This window comes from Poecilia reticulata, linkage group LG7 (assembly GCF_000633615.1).
Source record: "Poecilia reticulata strain Guanapo linkage group LG7, Guppy_female_1.0+MT, whole genome shotgun sequence".
In the NCBI taxonomy this organism is placed as follows: Eukaryota; Metazoa; Chordata; class Actinopteri; order Cyprinodontiformes; family Poeciliidae; genus Poecilia; species Poecilia reticulata.
This window is the reverse complement of record NC_024337.1, coordinates 28,662,067-28,682,319: the sequence shown is the minus strand read 5'-3', so window position 1 is coordinate 28,682,319 and position 20,253 is coordinate 28,662,067. Positions and strand designations below refer to the sequence as shown.

At 41.0% G+C, this 20,253-nt stretch overlaps 2 protein-coding genes across 7 annotated transcripts in view; one reads left to right on the top strand and one right to left on the bottom strand.

The window, feature by feature from the left end:
- LOC103468002 (epithelial membrane protein 3-like) overlaps positions 1-2,745 on the bottom strand; it is a 4,313-nt gene extending 1,568 nt beyond the window's left edge. Inside the window, exon 1 of one of the 3 annotated variants that reach the window (XM_008414793.2) lies at positions 2,623-2,745. In XM_008414793.2, the coding sequence (XP_008413015.1) occupies positions 2,623-2,656 (34 nt within the window). In that variant the 5' untranslated portion in view covers positions 2,657-2,745. Of the gene's footprint in view, positions 1-1,065; positions 1,195-2,385; positions 2,495-2,622 lie in introns of those variants that run through there. The other 2 variants (XM_008414795.2, XM_008414794.2) reach the window with 2 other exon arrangements.
- ccdc30 (coiled-coil domain containing 30) lies at positions 2,664-19,986 on the top strand. Of its 4 annotated transcripts, none has more exons than XM_008414791.2 (28): positions 2,664-2,751; positions 3,462-3,632; positions 4,241-4,423; positions 4,527-4,647; positions 5,197-5,381; positions 5,572-5,649; positions 5,788-5,862; positions 6,999-7,155; positions 7,409-7,480; positions 7,936-8,051; positions 8,146-8,252; positions 8,351-8,543; positions 9,249-9,347; positions 9,485-9,613; positions 9,898-10,035; positions 10,466-10,644; positions 10,854-11,121; positions 11,787-11,909; positions 12,802-12,972; positions 13,325-13,534; positions 13,730-13,887; positions 13,977-14,142; positions 14,255-14,376; positions 14,608-14,749; positions 14,866-15,002; positions 15,670-15,787; positions 16,041-16,105; positions 16,718-19,986. In XM_008414791.2, exons 2-28 carry the CDS (start codon positions 3,594-3,596, stop codon positions 16,926-16,928), a joined length of 3,762 nt encoding a protein of 1,253 aa, XP_008413013.1. In that variant the 5' UTR covers positions 2,664-2,751; positions 3,462-3,593; the 3' UTR covers positions 16,929-19,986. The 4 variants fall into 4 exon arrangements, with proteins under 4 accessions (XP_008413013.1, XP_008413012.1, XP_008413011.1 ...); XM_008414790.2 differs by having other exon boundaries at positions 5,785-5,862; XM_008414789.2 differs by having other exon boundaries at positions 5,730-5,831.
- Positions 19,987-20,253: the final 267 nt, after the last annotated feature.

Below are 20,253 nucleotides of genomic sequence, written 5' to 3'. Positions count from 1 at the left end.
CAATTTTCATTTTTACTTTTTGTTTTAAACAAATGATCAAATTAATTTCAATGTCAGGAAAAGGTACCCTGCATAACACTAAATGCAGCTTTCAAATTATAATGGGGGAAATAAAAGGAAGCTAGCCCTAGTGAAAAAAAATAATTAGCTCATAAACTCATAATAACCTGGGCATAACAACTGCCATTCACTGGTCCATCCTTTTCTATAGAATGATCTTAATCCAGCCACACTGGTGGATTTTGGTGCATAAATGACCAGTTTAAGGTCAAGCAACAGAATCTCATTCAGATTTAAATACAGACTTTGACTATTTCACAATAACCACCTTAATTTGTGTAAGCCATTCAAAGGCACTCAAAAGGCATTTGAAAACTGTCTTTTCCATTTATTCTGGTTATCTTTGTCCGCTGTTAAAATGTTTTGATATTCTAAGTGTGACAAAAGAGCAAAGATAGAACTAATGTTTGACTGGGCAAACTCATCTTCACAGCACTGTATACAGTAGGAATTAAAAAAAAAAAAAACATGTTTTCCCTAACAAATTTAACTCTGACATTTTATACAGCCAATATTTAGGTTGTAATAGCTGCAGTGGTGGTTGTTTTAACTTCTGATAGAATAAAGAGACAAACAGTCAGACACAAGGAAACAGAACAGAACACAAAGTAAAATAAGAACCTGATGAAATTGTCTGTGAAGATCTTTATCTGTAGGAGCGGCCTGTTTGTGTGGGTGGTGGAGACAAAATTACTGTAAAATGATGTTATTATGAGATCCCATCAATCATATGAAAATGACAGCTGAGACTGTCGTCTTTTAGTTAGGAATTGCTTATGGATTTGGTTGTGGAATTTAACAAAAATCAATAAGAAGGACAGTACATAAAACACTTGAGTAGGTTGCTAATAGGAGGGGCAAAAAGCATATCATTTTTAAATAAATAATAAGTTTAGAGGCGATAACAAATGCTTCAGTTGTGTCTTTAAGCTTAATCATGTTAGAAAGCAACACTTAGATATATTAAGTGACAAAATCTGAAAAGTTAGGAAACTATCTTCCTACCCTGGATATTGCCCGTTCTCCTCAATCAGATCTCATCAACTCGGGAGCAGCTCCTGTACTTACTGACCTTGTGCCCGCTTGGTGGTCAACACTCTTTTCCAGCTCTGCCACACCCCCTTTATTTATTTACTTTTTGCAGGCTCTCCACTCCAAAGTTTCCAAGGAGGACGCCCATTTCCTCTGTGGAGAACAGAGCTCCCTTATGCACTGCCCCGGCATCGGTCAGTGCATCATCATCCAAAAAGGTCTCAAATGAGACCCACCCATCAGCAGCGGAGGCATGCGAAACCACATGAAACTATCGCCTCTCTGTAAACAGTCTTCTAGAAGTGCACTCCTACATAGTGAGTGTTTCACATTTCGTATTCCATTCATCAAATGTAACATATGGCTGTGACATTGCTCACATTTTTGCATTTCTCACAGTAATTAAGCCTCCCAAATTACTGGTAATTCCCGGAACAGGATAAAGAAGCTAAAAGCAATATAGAGATGTGCTTAGAAGTTCCTTGTTGTGGTTTGTCAAATATTTCAGATCGTTTTGGTCATTTATACATTTCTTGTCTTGTAATGTCTTGCACCTTCAGCATAAAAATGTAAACAATTACTTCTAAAAAGGAGGTCAAAGATGTAGCTGATCTTTGAGAACTTGCACCTATAGCACAATGAAGTCAGGTCAGTCATGATAAGACCAAAACATTAAAAAGAACCCATTAAAAAATTATTTACACATCCTTATGAACACAGATATTTACATTCATTCTATGAAAGACAAAAACGTTTTTTTTTTTTTACCTCACTATTTGACAATACATAGGACCAGACTTTGTCGTATTTGGGCAAGTTAAGTAAACTATTTCTTTTTTACAGAATAATGAGAGACGTAATCTTCCAGATAATTGCTTAAACTTTCATTCAATTTAGAAGTTTACATAGATTTGGTCGGCGTCGAAGTCTAAGTAGCTTTGTGTCATTAAAAGACCAATTTATTTCCAAACTTTGATGTTTGAGGTGCATGTTCAATTGTTCCAAATTACGTTCCTTAGACTAGTTTAGTTCTTTAGTCTTTAAAATTCCAGAATTGGCACAATTGTATATCTTTTGTCTATCTGATAACGTCATTTTAAAATATTGAATCAGATTCTTTGATTAGATACCTTTAAAGTATAAACGATGTATCTGGGTGTCGTTACAGTTTATTATTTTATTTTTTCCCCCGGCTGTAGTGGCCTTTATTTGACAATGATCGGACAGAAAAGCGGTTCGTGAGAGAAAGAGGGAAAGGCATGCGCCACATGTCAACAGACCGGGGAATCGAACCTGTGACAGCCGCGTCGACGACTCCATATATGGATCGCGCGATTTACGCTTCCGCCATCGCCGCGCCCTTCAGAACTGTTTTGTCGCCATCTAGTGTTTACATTCATGAACTACGGAGATAGCAAGGTGAATTATTACTAAAAACATGAAATAAAATCTGAATTTGACAGCGTTCATGTCAAGACACTACTTAGGTTAAATAGCTTTGTTAAGATGTGTCTGATTTTAGTGTATTACCTATGTCTAGTGGTTGGTGAACTCTCCCCTCCATCTTGGTACGGTCCGTTGCCTAGGTGCTAGTAGAAGCTAGTGTACTCCGCCATGCCTGTCCAAGGCGCTGGGTTTTCTCATCACTGCTAGCCCGAGGTGAGTAAAACATAAACTATGGTCTGCTGTATGACTTCCTGAAGCACAGAACCAGTCAGTTTCGTGGATACAATTCCCTGTAATAACATTTAAACTTTAATCAGTAGCCAACAATCAGACTCTGGAATAAGCTGCGGGACCGTTAGCGCCAGCGCTATCTTTGTATGCAGCCTAATAACTTTGGCAACTTCACTACCACGGCGTTCTCGAGTAAAAACCCGCTCATTCGTGCAATGTCACATGAACCGATTCTTGGTTATGCTTCAATACGCAGCGAGTCTTTCTAGAAAGCTCAGAAGACACTGTCCTTCCACTGAAAACATAGTTTGCTCCTCCTTCGGTGTCAGACATTTTGAGAAGAAAGCCATAACAAACGAAAGATCTTTCAGAACTGAGGTTATTCAGTTTTCTCCTAGAAACTATTGACCACTTTGTAAAAAGAAGACACACAATATTTTCCTGCTAGAAATTCCATTTAAACTTGCACTTGTAAGCTGCTCGAGCTGTAATCGTTGCTATTTATATCAAAAGCTTAATGATTAGAGAAGCAGATCATACACAGATGGAACAGGCTGAAGTTTTGCATAGCTTCAGGTGATACAGTGTAGTCAGCTGTCAAAGTGCAGCTGAAGTAGGCAGTGCCTGAGGTTGTTACTACAGGTCTTGTCACGACTTAGCCAAATTGTTCTGAGAAATGTTATCTTTCACAGAGCTGCTAGTACGCATGGATTACAGCGACAATGGGACTGATGGAGCTTGAGGTTCTGCTCTTCATTGCCACAAAATGGGACACCATGTAGGAACAGCTGCAGCTTAAAATAAGTATTTTCTCAGCCGAGGAAATGGCTTCACCAAAGTCAATGTTGATGGATCATGGAGAGGTAACTTTGCTTCTGACGGATACATTCTCTATAAAGTGTTGCTTTTCTATAGAAACTCTTTCTCTCCACAGAGTGGCATCACATTAAAAGCTTTTCTAATCTGCATTTTCTTCCCCAGTGTCTACTGTATTTGCTGGCAGTTTTTCTTCAGTGTGATTTTAACGTATCGCACATAGAGGAAAGGAAAATCAAAATTTTAGTCATACAATCTCGATGGAAGGAACGCAACTTGCACCAGCACCTAACATTTGTCAGCATTAGCAGGGCGTTCTCAGTTTGCAGCCTTTCAGCCATTTGTTCCAGATGAACATAGACCAGCTGGTGGCATGTGAGACTTGATACTTTGCCTGTGACAATGTGGTGCGTGTTGTAGGAGCCGTAACAACTCCGTTAGCATTCCAAAATTCTGCACGGCTTTCGCTCAAGTTACCAAATTCTGGAACAGGTGTTTGGTGCCGAGTCGCCATCATCATAGTCCGAGCATGCAAAAAGATTGGCTTAACTGAGCAAGTTTCTTCATGCAAATTGTAGTTCAGCAAGTCATGATGCATGCTTTTGACCTCTTGTGTGCTTAATAAATCATTTATTTGCCTCCCCTTTCTCTTTAGTTCTTGACGGAGCTGGACCAGGTTACCAAGCGGCTTCAGGACGATGGCTTGCCTCCAGAGGCCGGAGCGGCGGAGCGGCAGCAGCATCTATGGCGGCAGCTGCTCGACGCCGAGGCAAAGCTTCAGTCGGTCTCAAAGGAGCTGCAGACCTTACGTACGCAGCAGGCCAATGAAATGAAGGAGGTGAGGTGGTCCAGTGTTGCTTTTCTTTACCAGCTGTAGAAAACGTCACGTTAGCTGAGTTTACTTGAATCAGTTTAAGAATTGTATGTTGCTTGACTCTCAGGTGGAGAGCTACGTAGCTCACATTCGGGCGCTGCTGGAAGAGCGCGAGTGTCTGACTGCAGAGTACGAGAGAGACAACGAAGACTTAAGACACGAACTTCACCAAGTCAAACATCAACAAGGTGCTCTCAGTAAAGCTGTTACTAGCTATAGTTTTTACATTCATACAGCATCCTCATTATTTATTGGCATCTCTGGTAAAAGATGTGTAGAAACCTTTAGAGCATTTTAATCATTCACTTCCGTCCTTACACTGAAAAATGTGGTATTTCCAGAAAAAAAAAAAAGATGTTTCTGTCGCGCCAGGATAAACATAAAGGTGCGCATTTGCTAAACTTTAACTGAAACTGGGTGCTTTAGTTAGATGACTAACACTCCAGGTCAACAAAGGATGATTATGTGGATAAGAATCTCACGCTCACTGCTAAGTACACTCGCAGGACCTGTGATGCTATCCAGATCACTTAAAGATCACTTACTAGCTCTTTGAAATACTTGGACAGTCATCTGGCGGCCGCATCTAGTTCCCCTAAACAACTTCAAAGAACATCTATAACTTTATTTTTTTCCCTCAGTGGAACATTTCCTCACATTTATGCTAATTGTAGTGCGTTATTTCAGTGGAGTGTCGTTTCCCAGCATGACGCGATGGAGTCATTGTTTCCTTTTAGAGATCCAGAGCAAGGAGATGGCGGAGATGTTGTCACAGGAAGACCTGGGGGAGATCGGCTTGAGCAGCCCGAGTGAGCAGGTGGCTTATCTGCTGGTGGAGAGAGCCACTCTGCTGGAAAGGCTGGAGGCCGCCGAGGGGAAGCTGGAAAGTCATACCCTCGCCGTTACCGACAGCGACCATCAGGTGAGAGTCCAACGGAGGAGTTATATTTGAAGTGGTCCCACTAACAAGGAGTAGATTGAAGAGCTGATCCCGGGAGTTTTGTCTGTTGCAACGGAACATAATCTCAATTCTAAAATATAAATGTATATCAATGTAATATGTAACTACCTCATTCACACGCAGCTTCCATCTGTGTGCATCATTTTAACAGGAGCACATCCAAACAATGGGAGAGAGTCTCAGGCAGCAGAGGGAGGACATGAGCAAGACCATAGATCACGTGACGAAGGTGAGGTCATCTTTAGCTCTTCCTTAAGGTCTGGAGGGAAGAGTAGTGCATTTATTTATTCATTTATTTATTTATTTCAGCGAATGCGCAGAACGGTTCGATCACCATGTGGACATTGGCTTTTTGTTTTGTCAGCAGTGTTCGTCCCAGAGTCCGTGGAAGAAGCTGTTTGGGCTGCGCAGGTCTGCTCAGAGCAAACACAATATGAGCCCTGTAGGTTTCTACTTCACAGCTCGTACTAATCCTTCTGACTAACGCTGGTGCTGTGACGAAGGCCGACAGGAGGGCCGACACTGGGGCGTTAGCAGAGATTTGTTTTTAAAATGTTTCTAAAGCGTTTGGACGCGGTTTTGATATTACACGCATGAACGCTGCGAAGCACACCACCTGATGGTGCGGTTTGGTTGTCCAAAGATTAGGAACTAACTTCCCCGTCCATGCGACCCCTGACTCGTTGCGGGACGGCTCTGCGCTGCATGTCACAGCGCTTTGCAAAAGTATTCATGAATTATCCACGTCGTCTTACATTACAACTACAAAGCCGATGTTTTGTTAATATTGTTGTGTTTGCTATGATTGAGCCTCATTTTCCTTACTACTGTCTTTCTTTGACATCATCATCATCATCATCATCGTCGTGGCTCCAGGTTCTCCATCACTCATTAGTTAAGGTCGAAAGCAAAATTTCACTTCATCACAATTAAATTAGAATAGCCTAACAAATATTTGCAACCAATTAGTAATTTGTAATTGCAGCCTTGCACATATCGACTTTACAGTGATTATTACTGTTTGATATATTGTGCAACTCTAATTACAAACACAAAATCTGAATAGATTTTATTGGGATTTAATGCAGCAAATTGGCATAAAATAGCACTTACGATATAAATAAAGCCTCACATCCCTTCCACTTCACAATTATGTTTTACTTTGTTCTGATCTGTAACATAATATCCAAATAAATATGTAGTAGTTTGTGGTTGTTATGTGACAAAAAGTTTAACAGCATGAATGCTTTTGCAAGGCGCTGGTGTCCCTGCGCCAGCTTTGCATTTTTGCCTTTCTTTCTAGTTCTCAAATGAAAAAAAAAAAAAACATTAACAGTGTTTTAATTTGATCACAAACCCACTGATAGCAAGGAAACCTTTCTGGTCCTCTGAGCAGGAGGATGCTGAATTCGACTGCCTCCCCTTGTTCTCCGCAGGTCCGCAGTGATAACGGATCTCAGCCTGAAAGTGCATGATTCTCACAGCTGCATGCTACGTCTCCGGTCTAACTACCCAGTCCACCTTCTTGCCGTTCTCCTTCTACGCTGACCGTCCCTAAGCTTTTTCGTTTTGCGACAGGCCCACAGCGAGGAGATCTCCAGGGAGCGAACTGAGCGGCAGCGGCTGGAGCGGGACCTGGAGGAGGCGTCCAGGAGGCTGGCCATGGCTCACCAAGACATCCGCAGACTCAACAACGAGCTTGATGCGGCTAAGAACAACAACCAAGACCCAGGTGGTATGTCGAAGACGCATACACTCAGTAATCACGAATGTATTTTTAGTACTCAGAATCATTATCACACTGAACCGGAAGCTGCACAACTTTCTGCTTCTCACCTTTTAAGGTGCATGCATTTGTGTGTATTTTTTTTTTAATTTATTTATTTTTGTTGTATTTCATATATATATTTTTGGCAGCATACGAAGAAAATGTCAGAAAAGCATTCTTGGTAAGCTTCTAAGTAATGTGAATGTTCTTCAAATTGTAGGATCTGATCTTGAGGGGACGGTGCAGGAAGTTGAGTACCTGAGGAAGGAAGTGGACAAAATGAAACACAATGGTGAGACGGCATGGCGGGAATGAACTTTATTTGACCGCTTTGAAAGTTTAGCAGACAGAAGTGCTGAAATTTTTATCCACAAGAAAAATTCTACTTCAAAAATCATGGGTGTTCACTGTTTGCAGATTACCTGTATGGTAACCCGTAATATAAAACAGTATTAAAGCTTTATTAATCTGTGCTGCAGTGAGACTATAACATGTTTTCATGTCATTTTGTTGTACAGTGGGAGTTGTGATGGGTTTCACAGTAGTACAGCCTGGCACTGTTGCCTTGCAAGAACGACCAGGGTTTGATCCTGGCCTCAACTCTTCTTTAAGATGATCACAGGCAGGAAGTTGGCTGTTGTTTTGAGCTCAAGCCCCCCGGTGGCCTTTTAAAGAACTGCAGCTTGGCTTTTTAAAATGGGAAAACAAAACCTCCAAAGTGAAAAAGGTCAAAAATCTTTTTTGCAGATATGATGAAGCTGCAGCGATCCAAAGAGCAAAATGACAGACTGGATGCAGAGAACAGAGTTCTCAGGGAAAGAGTACATGCCATAGAGTCTGAGAAGAAAAATCTTATGGATCAGGTAAATATGTAAAGTGTTTTTTTTTTCCCCATTTCTATAAATGAAAATGCAAAGAGTCTTCCTGTTGTTAAGTTTTTTTTATGTTTTTGTCCAGATGACAAAATCTAATACAGAAAAAGAAGACTTGGAGAGCAAAGGTACGGAATCTGAAAACTGCCTCTCTGCTGTGTCGACCCAAGAGAAGGATCAGATTCATAAACGGTAATGGGATGAACTCATCGAAGACGACACTTTGCAAAGCAGCAACATTTCCTTTTTCAAGGCTCAAACAGGCCCGCGTCACCGTTGCTCCCCGCTAGGTGTCAGGAAGCTGTGGAAGACGGACTTGTGCAGGTGAGAGAGCTGCAGCGGCAGCTCCAGAGGCTACGCAAGGAGCAGGAGGAGCTGGAGGAGAGGAATGAGGAGCTGGAGGCCCTGCTGGGGGAGGCCCAGAACGCCAGCAAGGAGGAGAGGCATCGCCACGAGGGAGAGGTGGAGGGACTGCACAGGAGGGTACGGGGAAAAGAGCTGTGATGGCGTTTAGTATTTAACAGGAAGGAATAAACTATTGATTGGATTAATTGAGAAGGAATGATTATCGAAGTAGTCGTCAGCTAATTTAGTAATCAATTAATTGCTAACTAACGTGTACAGACTAAACAAAAATAAAAAAGGCCATTTGCTGAAAAAGCAAAGCTGCATATTCAGAGCCTTGTACAGTTTTAGCCAAAAACTGTACAAAAAAGTAAATATACATATATGTCTTATGCATCTAAGATTAAAACATTTTGTAAATGTGCTTTCTTCAACGTTCCCCGAAGTGGTTTTGGCTTCGGCAAATTAACTAAAGGAATTCTGTAGTGTTGTTGCATTTTAAGTAGTAAAATGTTAATTTTCTTATTTAAAAACTAACTGAATTATTTGTTGATTTTCATCTTTTAGTGTTTCTAACATTGCATAAACCAGGCTCGAGTGGTCAAATGAAAAATCTGCACAACGTGCCAATTTTCTTTTTTTTTTTTTATTCGACTGATTGATAAGTAAAGATCATTAGTTGGAGCCTTAGAAAGAAACGATGCATTTAATTACTTTACTATCAGATTTATATGCGATGTATTTCGGGAAAAGTAGTTGGTGACGTGTTAAAATAGATGAAAGCTCGAAGGGGGAATACATGTGTCCACTAAAACCCTCTGACCTCTGAATTTAACCACGTAGATTAGAAACCTGGATTCGGAGCTGAGAAAGCACGACGCTCAGGAGAAAGCACCGAGGAACGGCGACGAGGCGAAGGCCACCGAGTCCTACCTGCACGTCGTAAGAATTTACCTTTGTTATTATGCGGCGACACAGCAGACTGTCTCAAAGCCGGTGACGAAACTGTGGTTGTAACATTTACGGAGATTAAACGTCGACCAATCGGACATGCACGTTGGTCTCCCCTGTGTATGAAGCACCTGAGGGACAGCTCCCAGGAGAGGATGTCCCTGCTGGAGGCCCGACTGACTGAGGAGAAGGATTGGAGGAAACAGCTGGAGTTGGATCTTACTGCTGCTCAGGCTGCCCTCAAGAAAGATAAAGAGGTAAAGATCTCACTCATGCCGTCTGCGAGACCAAACAGCCAATCAACAGCTGCATGACTTTCTGAAAATCAGCTCATAAGTTAAAAAAAAAAAAAAAAAGAAATTATATTGCATTTGGTTTGAGGTGCACTATGCTGTTTAAGGTTACTAGTAATAGGAACTTCTGTTTTACCTACAGATATGAACAAATCTTTTCCCAACTGCCTTTTGCAAACCGGCTCAGTTTTTAAACCTCCGGTTTCCCCCCACGCCCCCCTCACCCCCCTCACCCCCCCACGCTACAGGCTTTGCAGATAGGCGAGCGAGAGCTGAAGAAACTGAGACTCGAGGTCAGCGGTCTTCAGACCGAATGCCAGCAGGGGAAAACGCTCATCAAAAGCCTGACCCAGGTCAAGGGAGAGAAGGCCGTTCTAGAAGAAAAGGTTCGTCCGCTTCCTGGGTTTGAGATGGGAATAAACAGGACTCCAGTTTTGCTTAAATGCCTCAATATATTCCTTTGACATTTCCAACTTCTGTTAAATTACTCTTTTATTTAATAGACCAACATAAAGTAGTACATCACCGTGAAGTAGAGAAAAAATATTATAAATTGCTTTGATAATTTTTATTTTCTTTTTACCATTAAGATATGTGTAAAATTGTAATGCTCATTTCTATTAATTTCCCCAGAGTCACTCCATATTTTGAAAGTCATTTGGGGCTTCCCACGTCAGGAAACTAAAACCTTTGGCCCGTTCTTTGCTGCATTTAAGTTCAAACGCACAAAGTGTGCGGCGTGATTATTTTACGCGGTCGTTTACGTGAGTGAGAGTTTACGGCTCGTCTCATCTTGATGTTCCTGGCCCTTTCAAGGTGGCCCAGATGGAGCGCGCCCACAGCAGACTCCAGAGTCAGCTGGAGCGCTACAAGGACAGTAACCAGTCTCAGACAAAAGCGATGGAAAACAGACTCCAGGCTGATCAGACGCAGAAGCAGGTCGACAGCCTTCACGTCGAGCTCAGCAGCCTGCAGTCTTCGCATGACAGTCTGAGGTAGGGAGGCTCTAGAACACGGACGTCATCATCTCGTAACCGTATGGTTCGACTAGAACATTTGAATTGAAAATAGCGGTGTCTGGGCAGGAGCTGTAGCCCTGCTGCAAAATAGAATTTAATCTTTTTTTTTTTTTTCATAGCCAGCAGAGAGATAAGATGATGACATTGGCGCTTACTTGGTTTGCATACATATGCATATTTTTCAGGGAGGAGATGACGTCTGAGCGCCAGAAGACGGCCGAGCTCCAGGCGGAGCTGAGCGGCGCGGTTCACCTGAAGCTCGAGGCCCAAGGGAAAAGAGAAAGAGTGGAGCTGGAGGTCCAGCGGCTCAATAAGCAGCTGCAGTGGCATCAAGAGCAGCTGACCTCTGCAAAGGAGGCACTTCGTCGCAGCCAGAAGGCTGAAATGGACACAGCTAACGCAGGGTCTGACCCCGAGTCCGTAGAGAAAGTAAAGGTTGGGGGTTTGGATCAGGTAATTCAGTTGGCAGCTGTAAATCATCTCACATCGTCCAAACGTGGACAAGATCGGCTTCACTGCTTAGTGAATCGAGTCGAGAAGAAAGCGCGTTTCCTCTTCAGGTTTTTTATGGAAATCAAATATTTGCATACGCCCTTTGCTCCTGAAAACAATTGAGAAAAGCCCAGATAATGAATGGGCTTCTATGCTTAGGATTATGTTAGTTCATTTGCAACCTTTGAGTTAAATTATGCACCTATTTATGTATTTTAAGCCAGTCTCAGATAAACTGCCTTCTTGGGGTACAAATGGGTTTTTCAGATTTGTTACTAAAAGGTCAACAAACCTGACTCGGTTACACCGGCTCTGTCAGGAGGAATGGGCCAATATTCCAGCAAGCCACAGTGAGAAGCTCGTAGAGGGGAAACCTCAAATGTCTTGACTCAAATCAAACAGTTCTACCAAATCTTTAGGATATGTCTGCAGACTTCTTATTTTAAAGAATGTAAAAAAAAAAATAATTCTTTCATTTAGAAAATATTAATACTTTTAGTGATCTCCGCTGGCCTTAAACCTTAAAGGACATGTTTAGTCTGATTTATTGTGAGAAAGTATTTTTGTTTTCTTTTTTATGAAGGGCGTGTAAATATCTTGTTTCAGCTGCCGTTTTATGTTTATAGCTTTCATCTTTGAAGAAAGAAATAAGCGTCCTGGAGGATAAGCTGGAGGAGGAGCGGCAGCTGGCCTCTCAGCACCAAATGGCTCTTCAGGCTCAGATTAGTGAAGCCCAGGCACATATTAAGGTACACATGCTCCCAACAAGTGTACCTCCACATTATGTCCTAGCAATCACTTTGTGTTTCTGTAGCTGGAGCTTGACAAAATGAATAAATAAATAAATGTTCGCAAAGATCGGCACAAAGCAGCTGACGCATCTTTTTTTTTTTTTTGAGGCGTTTACTGACCTAAGGAGATCGGCACTCAAACATCTTACTTGGATGGAAAGTGGCTTAGAGAAAATAAGTAGCACCTAACAAAAAGTCCCTCAGCACTGATCAATTTAAAAAATGTTAATGATTCCAAAAAACATAAAAAATTAAAAAGACAACAAATTTTTGCTGCAACACTGATTCTAAAAAAATGCTTATAAATTTTTTCCCACTGAATAAATGTCATCAAATGCATCAAATGCTTTTAGAGTGCATTTGTGTTACTAGATTAAAAGATAAATGAATGTTCAGGCTTTTTTACTCGTCTTTACATCTCTTTAAGTTCATATTTTTATGCATTTCCATGTAATTTTCACCTTTGAGGTTGCAGGAGCTGCACATGTTTTTTGCTCTTTAAGCACTTGACAAGAACATAAATGTTTTTATTTAGATAACAAATTAACACTGAAAAGTAGACTTTTTGTCAATGATTAGATTCCTTGTAAAATTTTTTCTTATGGTCCAGCTGCAAAGCGCGTGACTTGTGTACGCGGCCATCACAGGTTCGAGTTCATGACCTCCGCCTCTCTCTTGGCCCACTTTTCTGTCAAATAAAGGCCACTATAACCGACAAAATCTTTAAAAAAAACATTAACTGGTTCAATGATTCCTCAGCTTATTTTAGTTTACAGCCTCTGCGTCTGTTTAACTTTTTGGATCTTTCAAACTCAAAATGTTGTTGTTGTTGTTTTTTTCCCATCTTAAGTTACTAGACTCGCTGCTGAGCCAGAAGGCGGAGGAGACGAAACAGATGAAGCAAGACGTGCAGAGAGCCCAGAGCCTGTTCACCTCGGCAGAGAAGGAGCTGCGCTACGAGAAGGAGAAGAGCCTGGATCTGAAGAGACACAACACTCTGCTGGAGCAGGAAAATCTCAAGGTTGGCGTTCAGTTTCATCCCATTTGGAATTTGCTAACGGGCAAATCGTGGTCTCTGTCACTCTCGCTGGCCTCTTTTACTTACTCTGAATGCTAATCACAGTAAACGAGCAAAACTGAAGCTGTACCAAGAAACGGGCTGTATACTGTGTGCATCAGGAAGGAAGAAAAATATTTAAAATTCTTCTCTTTATTCGGAAGTAATTTTTGCACATTTTGGCTACCGTAACTTGATTTTGTTGAATATTAACTTCTTGTTTTTACTCATTCTTGTCCAGCCCAACTGAACCTCTCTGGAGAAGGAGAGCTCTTGCTCTCCTCTGAAGGCTGTGTTCTCTTGTGTGTCTCTTCAGCTTGGCGCTGAACTGAAGCAGGCCCAGTCCAAGCTGGCACAGGTGGAGCAGAAACTCCAAACTCGAGACGCCGAGTGCGAACGCCTGCAGCAAAAAGTCAGAGAGTTAGAGCTGCAGCTGATACGCAGCAGCACCAACGGCAGCGCCGCCGCCAGCCTGCAGGAGGAGTTACAGGCCGAGAGGGCGCGGCTCGCGGCCGCCGACAAGAAGGTCGGTGCTGCTGGTCTAAAGACGGTTCCTTCTTTAGACCAGCTCTGCTTCGTCTGATGGATTTGAGCTTTCCAACATTTTGTTTGTGTGTTTTAGCGAATTCAACTTTCGATCACAAACACCCCAGAATGCATTTTGAAATGGGTCAGAAGTTTGGGAAGTCATTTTTCTTTTTTCTTTTTTTTTCCCCCGCAGGTGTTGGAGCTCCAGCAGCAGCTAAAGAACGCCCAGCACCAGCTACGTGTGGAGGAAGCTCGAGCCGGCGAGAGCAGCCGCCTGGAGAGGGACAGCAGGGATCTGTTTGACTCGTTGTCGGCCCTCAGGGCCCAGCAGCAGGAGGGCCACATCACCAGGTGACACAGAGTGGACCACGGCGTTATTTCCCCCCTCCCCCGACTCATCGTTTCAAGCCACTCTGGCTTTTTCTTTTTATCATTTTCAGAAAGCTTTTAGAGCAGCGGGAGGAGGAGCTGCAGCAGCAGGTACGCTCGCTTAGGCTGAAGGAAGCTTCCCTCAACAGGACAAACATGGAGCTCAGCCACCGCGTCCAGCAGCTGGACACTCAGCTGTCCATCCTGGACGCTGAGCTCAAGAAGACAAGAGAGGAGGTGAGAAATGCTTCAACGTTACTTTGATTCGTTAAGCGTTAAACCTTTTATTTCAGTGTATTTATATTTTTAAAAAATTAAGAAAAAGCATTTTTTTTTTGCTGCTCTTCAGGTAAAAACAAGCCAGAAGTCAAACCACAAACTGCAGGAAGAGCTGATTACCAGTCGGCAGGAGTGTGAGAGGCTACAGGAGGAGCTGCAGCGGGTCCTCCTCCAGCTAGATGCACACATCAGGTCATTATCAATATTAGCATTTTGACGAGGATTATGAAATTATTAAAGGCCTGGATATGCTGAGCTTTACTTGAGGCGGCAAGAATAAAGTTTGTTGTCCAGGACATTTTGTTCATTCATGAGAAACTGAAGCGCGTCACTCCTGGGAAGTCCCAGGAGAGGGAACACGTTTCAGATTTGTGCGCCGTGTTTGATTCTCCTGTGTTTCTTCTCCACTACCACAACGACCAGGAAGTACAACGAAAAGCAAAGCCAACACAAGACCAAACTGTGTCAGGCCAAGCAGATTTTCCTGAAGGCAACGGCACAGAGAGACTCTACCATCCAGAAACTGGAGAACGATCTGGCGCTGGCCTCCAATCTCTCCTACAAGGTTTTCACTCCTCCTCAGTGTTTGCTTCTAAAAAGGTTTGATATTTTCCGACATGTCTTTGTCTTGATACGCTTCCCTCCCCCCGTCTTCTTCCCTCTCCCCTGCGCTGCTTCTAGGAGAAGGAGCGGATCAACATAGTGATGCTAGAAAACGAGAAGCTGCTGGAGGAGAAGCGGGAGCTGCTGCGGAGGATAAGTGAGGCAGAGGATATGGGCAGCAAAGGCATGAGGACGGCTTCCACTGTCCAGCACAGGTGGCTCAATCAGTTACTACTCCTGAACAGCAGGGGTCACCACAAAGGCTATTTTTGTTTCAGTTGTTGTCCCATTGGCTCTCTGTGTCATAAATCTCATCAAAGTTACTTTTGACAAAAACATTTGCAAAAGGAGTTTACAGAAGCAGTTTTTTTTTTTTTTTTTAAGTTGAATGTAAGACCAAGAACTGACCAGTAGGTGTCACTTTTGTGCACTTGTGAAAGCTTTAAATTATATTTAATAAAAGTCTTATTTGTCCAGTCGGTTTTGCAAAAGTTTGGGGTGACAAGTTCACAGGATTTAAAGTTTCATCAGGTGTTCTTGGACAGAGAAGGTTTTTTTTTATTTTTTTAGCATTTCTTTTATCTCCAAGTTTGTTTTATTTATGCCACTTGTGTTGAATTTTTAATCCTTTTTTTTTTATTTGCAAAAAAATACTTTTACAGACTTTGATGAAATAATGTATCCAGATGTATGGTTATCATTTATTAATCAGAAATCTGTTCTTGTTATTCAACATCTCAGCGTGTCGGATGTCAGCTGTTAATTAATTATCAAATAATATCCCTCTTAGACGTCCCAGGAACAAAGAATAGTTTTTAATCAGTGCCGTTGTCTTGTTATTTCATAACTTGTTTTTTGAGTGTGGGGATTTCTCTGTTACAGGGCTAATGTCTTAGAAGTGGAAAACAAACAGCTGCAGGACAGAACCATGAAGCTCTCCAATCAAGTCAGGTCCCTGGAGCGTGCCCTGAGGAACGTTGAGTCGTTCTACAGTATGGAGGTACAAACATGGACAATTTCTTTTTGTCATCATTTTGAGCGGACCGTGTTATTATTTTGTCATGTTCTGAAATTGTAGAGAATTTCAAACACCATTTACCGTCGAGTCCACACTGTCATTAACTGTGAAACAGTTATAAGGAAATGTTTTATTTATTTTAGTTTTGTTGAAAAGGTTGAAATATGTGTGTTGTTTGAGTTAACAGACGCTTTCACATATCTAGCTTGCAAATTGGTCACATTTTTTTTAACAGAATGTCAAGAGAGCGCTCCCCTCTGACGGTTTCACAGACGGCGTCCTGCATTCATCAGCTCTGAGGTAAGCCTGAGAAAACTGTGAACCGCATATTGATACGAGGATGGAAAAAATATGTGACGTTATGACGATGTAAAACATGCTGCTCTCTGTTTTCAAAGCGTTCATTTTATAAGTTCCCAGTCAGAAATACAACAAAACGTCATTTGGAAATTTATGGCGTCAGTTTGCGGACTCCACGTGTTACAGACAAAATGATGACACATGAAATTACAACGTCCCATATATGTACATTTTCTCTCGTTAACACATCTTCTAACCAAAACTCTTCATGTTGAACAGCCAAGCATGAAGTAGTTCGGTGAAACATTTCACTAGTGAACGGAAGCAGCTGAAAAACCCTCTTTTCTTCCTGTTTTAGTTTCAGAAAAGTTGAGTGCGTGTGACTCTTAGTTTCAGCTCCAACACACCTTTTTTTCCAGGATGAATAATTTGCAAAGTCTCTGATAAAAACTTGATGTATTGTGTCAGACGCGGATTGACACAGATCAAACCAGTGCTTTGCAGTCAGGCGAAGCTTCAGCTTCAGCTGCTGCTCAGACTGTAGAGAGCAGCTTTCGTCCCCACGACGGGCCGACCACGCTTGCTAATAACAGAGCTTGTTATCGATGTCAGTCTGGCCTCAGGTCCCTGTGATCACGTGGACATCCTGGACACGATCCGCCGCGCGACGGTGAGCAAGCACGTGGTGCTGGACGGCACGAGGACTTCCGTCTCCACGCAGCAGCCGTCTGAGCAGGGATACCTGAACCTCACCTCCCCAATGGTCACTCCAGCTTCCACTAAAGGTAGAGAAGAGACCTCAGATGACAAAGACCAGGGGTGAGAGGCGACGGGAGTTTAGTGATGTCACTGCCATACAACGTGATCTGCTTACATAGTATTTGAAAAGCAGATTATTGTTTGCCTCATAAGTACTGTATTTGTCTCAACGGCTTACTGAAAGTGATTTTTTATTTTTTTTCCTACAAAGCCTTTATTAATCAAATATTTTTCCAACATACTCTGTTTTTAAAGACAACAGTGTCCATTGGGATTCTATATTAGAAGCCAGCCTGTTCATTAGGAATGCAAACACGTGCAAATGGTTTTCTAAAAGTTTATTATGTTTCTTTGGTTTGTTTGCCTTTGCTCACCAAAGCTCATGAGCATCGCTTAAAGTTTGAAAGACTGATACTGTTTGTAATACAGCATTATGAGAAGCACTTCACACCAGTGCTTTTGATGGGAAATACATTTTTATGACAGTTATTTTAATGATTCTAGTTGAATTGAAGCACTTTAACATGTTTTTTTATACAGATGTTTACATTCAAGATGGTTTAGCGATTCTGTGCAAATTTTGGGATATTAATAACTTTTCCTGGTTCAATTTTGCAGTGTTTTGATGCCTTATGATGCCTAAAGTGTTGGTTACTTTTGTACTTAAAAGGAAAAAAAAAAAATCTAAATTGAGTGAATTTTTTAAGTTCTGAATGTTTCACCCATCTTCTGTCTCACAGGAGATTATCTTGTACTTTAAACAAAACCAATTCTGACTTTTTTGTTCTTCTTGGCCTAATTCAAGTTTTCTCTGTTTTTTTTTTCTTTCTTTCATTGTTGTTCACATAAAAAATTTAAAAAAAGTTTCCTCCTGCGGTTTTCAAGCAGCGCAGCGTGACCACATCTGCGCGATAGTCTTACATGCTCAGCAGTCCGTTTGAAACACTGAGCTCCATCACAACAAGATCCAGTTTGACTCATAGCAAGAGTCACATCTTTTTGTCACGACCAGATACAATTATAAAATTAATATTTGTGGATGTTTCCTTCATTGTTTTTTTAAAATAATTCAGCGGTCAAGTTGTCTGCATGTAACAGAATAGAAGGTGTGATAGCATGATTTCACGCACGGCTTCCTGTCACACAAAGCCACTGGTGTTTAGTCATGATGTATGTGACAGAACCGGTCTCATACATTCTGAACTAAACAGAGACGCACTGTGTATTTATACGTACTCAAATTCTGCGAAGGAAACTGCCCTGCCTGTCACAGGACAAGCAGAACTGGACCCATTTATTAACACAAGTGTAAAGATGCAAAAAGAACATTTTTTTAAATGACTCATAAGCAGCATAATCTGAATGGGAATTAAAAAAAAAAAAAAAAAATCCAACTTGTAATGAAGGAAGTCAACAGTGACACAATAGTTGATTGTACTCCTAAAGTTCCTTTTTGTCAATGAGATAGATCTTCTTTTACGGCATTGTTCTAGGTTGGAGTGCACAGAGAGAGCTGCGTCGGGTTTGATGCCCTTTTCTGTTTACCCAATAGGATTTAAGTATCAAAAGTTCATGGGAAAATGTAGATTTATGTTTATTTCTGTGATGTTGCTGGAATACTCAAAGATGACTCATTTTCGCTTTTCTGGACGAAAACACTGAGATTTGCGCTCCGTATTTCCTGTTATTCCAAAACAGTTCATGATGCTGTTAATCCTACCAGGCTCCCAGAGCTTTTGGAGGAGAAACAGGCCCACAGCATAACAGATCCTCTACCAAACCCAACAGGTAGCATCTGGAGCTTTTCCACGCATTCGTCCAGGTTAGCATGAAAACAGCATCTTTAAAACAAGCCTATTTATTTTGGTTGCTATGGATATTCTAAGATGCCACTTTTTGCTTGAGTGATCTTTGGAGTTATTTTATTTTTTGTTGTATCTTGCTCAGCATCCTCCTCATGTCAGTGTAAATCTCGGTCTCTGTGAAGCCCAGTGGCTAATAGACATGGGATTCGGTGTTATGCTATGTTAACGCAGTTTGTTTTTTTCTTTATAATGCTCTTAGTTTAAATGTGTATTTTTCTACATTTCTTGGACATTATGCTACTGCAGTAACAGCTTTATTTTAGTTTTATTTCTCACATCTTCCAGAGGTACCAATAAATGTGGCTGACACAAACAAATGCCTTCAAATATTAGCTGCACTTTAGACCCAAATACTAGCTACTATAGGTTTTAATAATCATGAATGCATCACATTTGTATATATTTTCTAAATGTAAGCCACTATTTTTGTATTAGCTACATTTTTACACAAAATAATCTGTTTTTCCAATGTGCCTGAAGCTTTTGGTGTTTCCAATGTGGGATTTTGCTTTTTTTTTTTTTTTTTTTTTGAAAGAATTGTGGAAATTGTTTCAACTTTTCATCGCATTTGTATCAGAACATTTTTCTATTTTCTTTTTCAAATTTGAAATTATTTTTCTAAAATAAAGATTTAATGAACAGAAAATGTCCGCGTACTCCATTTTCAACGTTCAACTTAAGAAACGGACTAATTTATAACAGTCTGTTTATTAAACAAGGTAAAGATACAAAGCTTTTTTTTTTTTTTTCTCCTTTTTTTTTTTTTAAACATTGATAACCTTAGTTAAACTCCTCAGTCTTGGCTGTGCATATTTAGTCGTCTAGAAACCGTATATGAAACCACAATGCAAGACAGGAAAAAAAAAGGTGTAATAAATCTACTGAATATCTTTTTTCATAGAGAACATGGGTTAAACAGTTATACAGATTACAGCTCAAGAACTCCATGCGGAATAAAACAAAAAGAACAAAACGAGGATAAAATGCTTACACGACTGAATACTGTCGAACACAATACAGAGTAATGGATCTGGGATGATAAACAGTTAAGGCGTACTTGTATAGAACTGATATAAAAGATGAATATTAATAACGCACAGGTAGACTAAAATAATTACAGTAAATTCATACGTGAACTTTTACAAATTCCAAACGGAACATATCGATGGAAACGAAAAAAAAGTAGGTACTATATGAGTAACATGTTTTACAGTACGGCAACATGTACATTTTTCCATTATCTCAAAAAAAAAAAAAGCAAAAAAAAAATTGAGAGAGTTAGAGAGAGTACGTTGAAGAGGCAGGGTCTGTTGTTGGCGTAAATGTCCGTTTTTCAGGCCAGTGGCTTGAGTAATAGGTTCTTATTCTTTTTGAAAACATACTATATACTGTATATGTATTTTACATTATTCTCAGTTCCTTCTCCGAGCTAACGACGAGCCGCAGCACCGTTGTTTTCTGAAGCGCCCCGAAGAATACAGGGAACCCTACGAGTACCGTTCGGAGGTTACAGTAAAAATACAA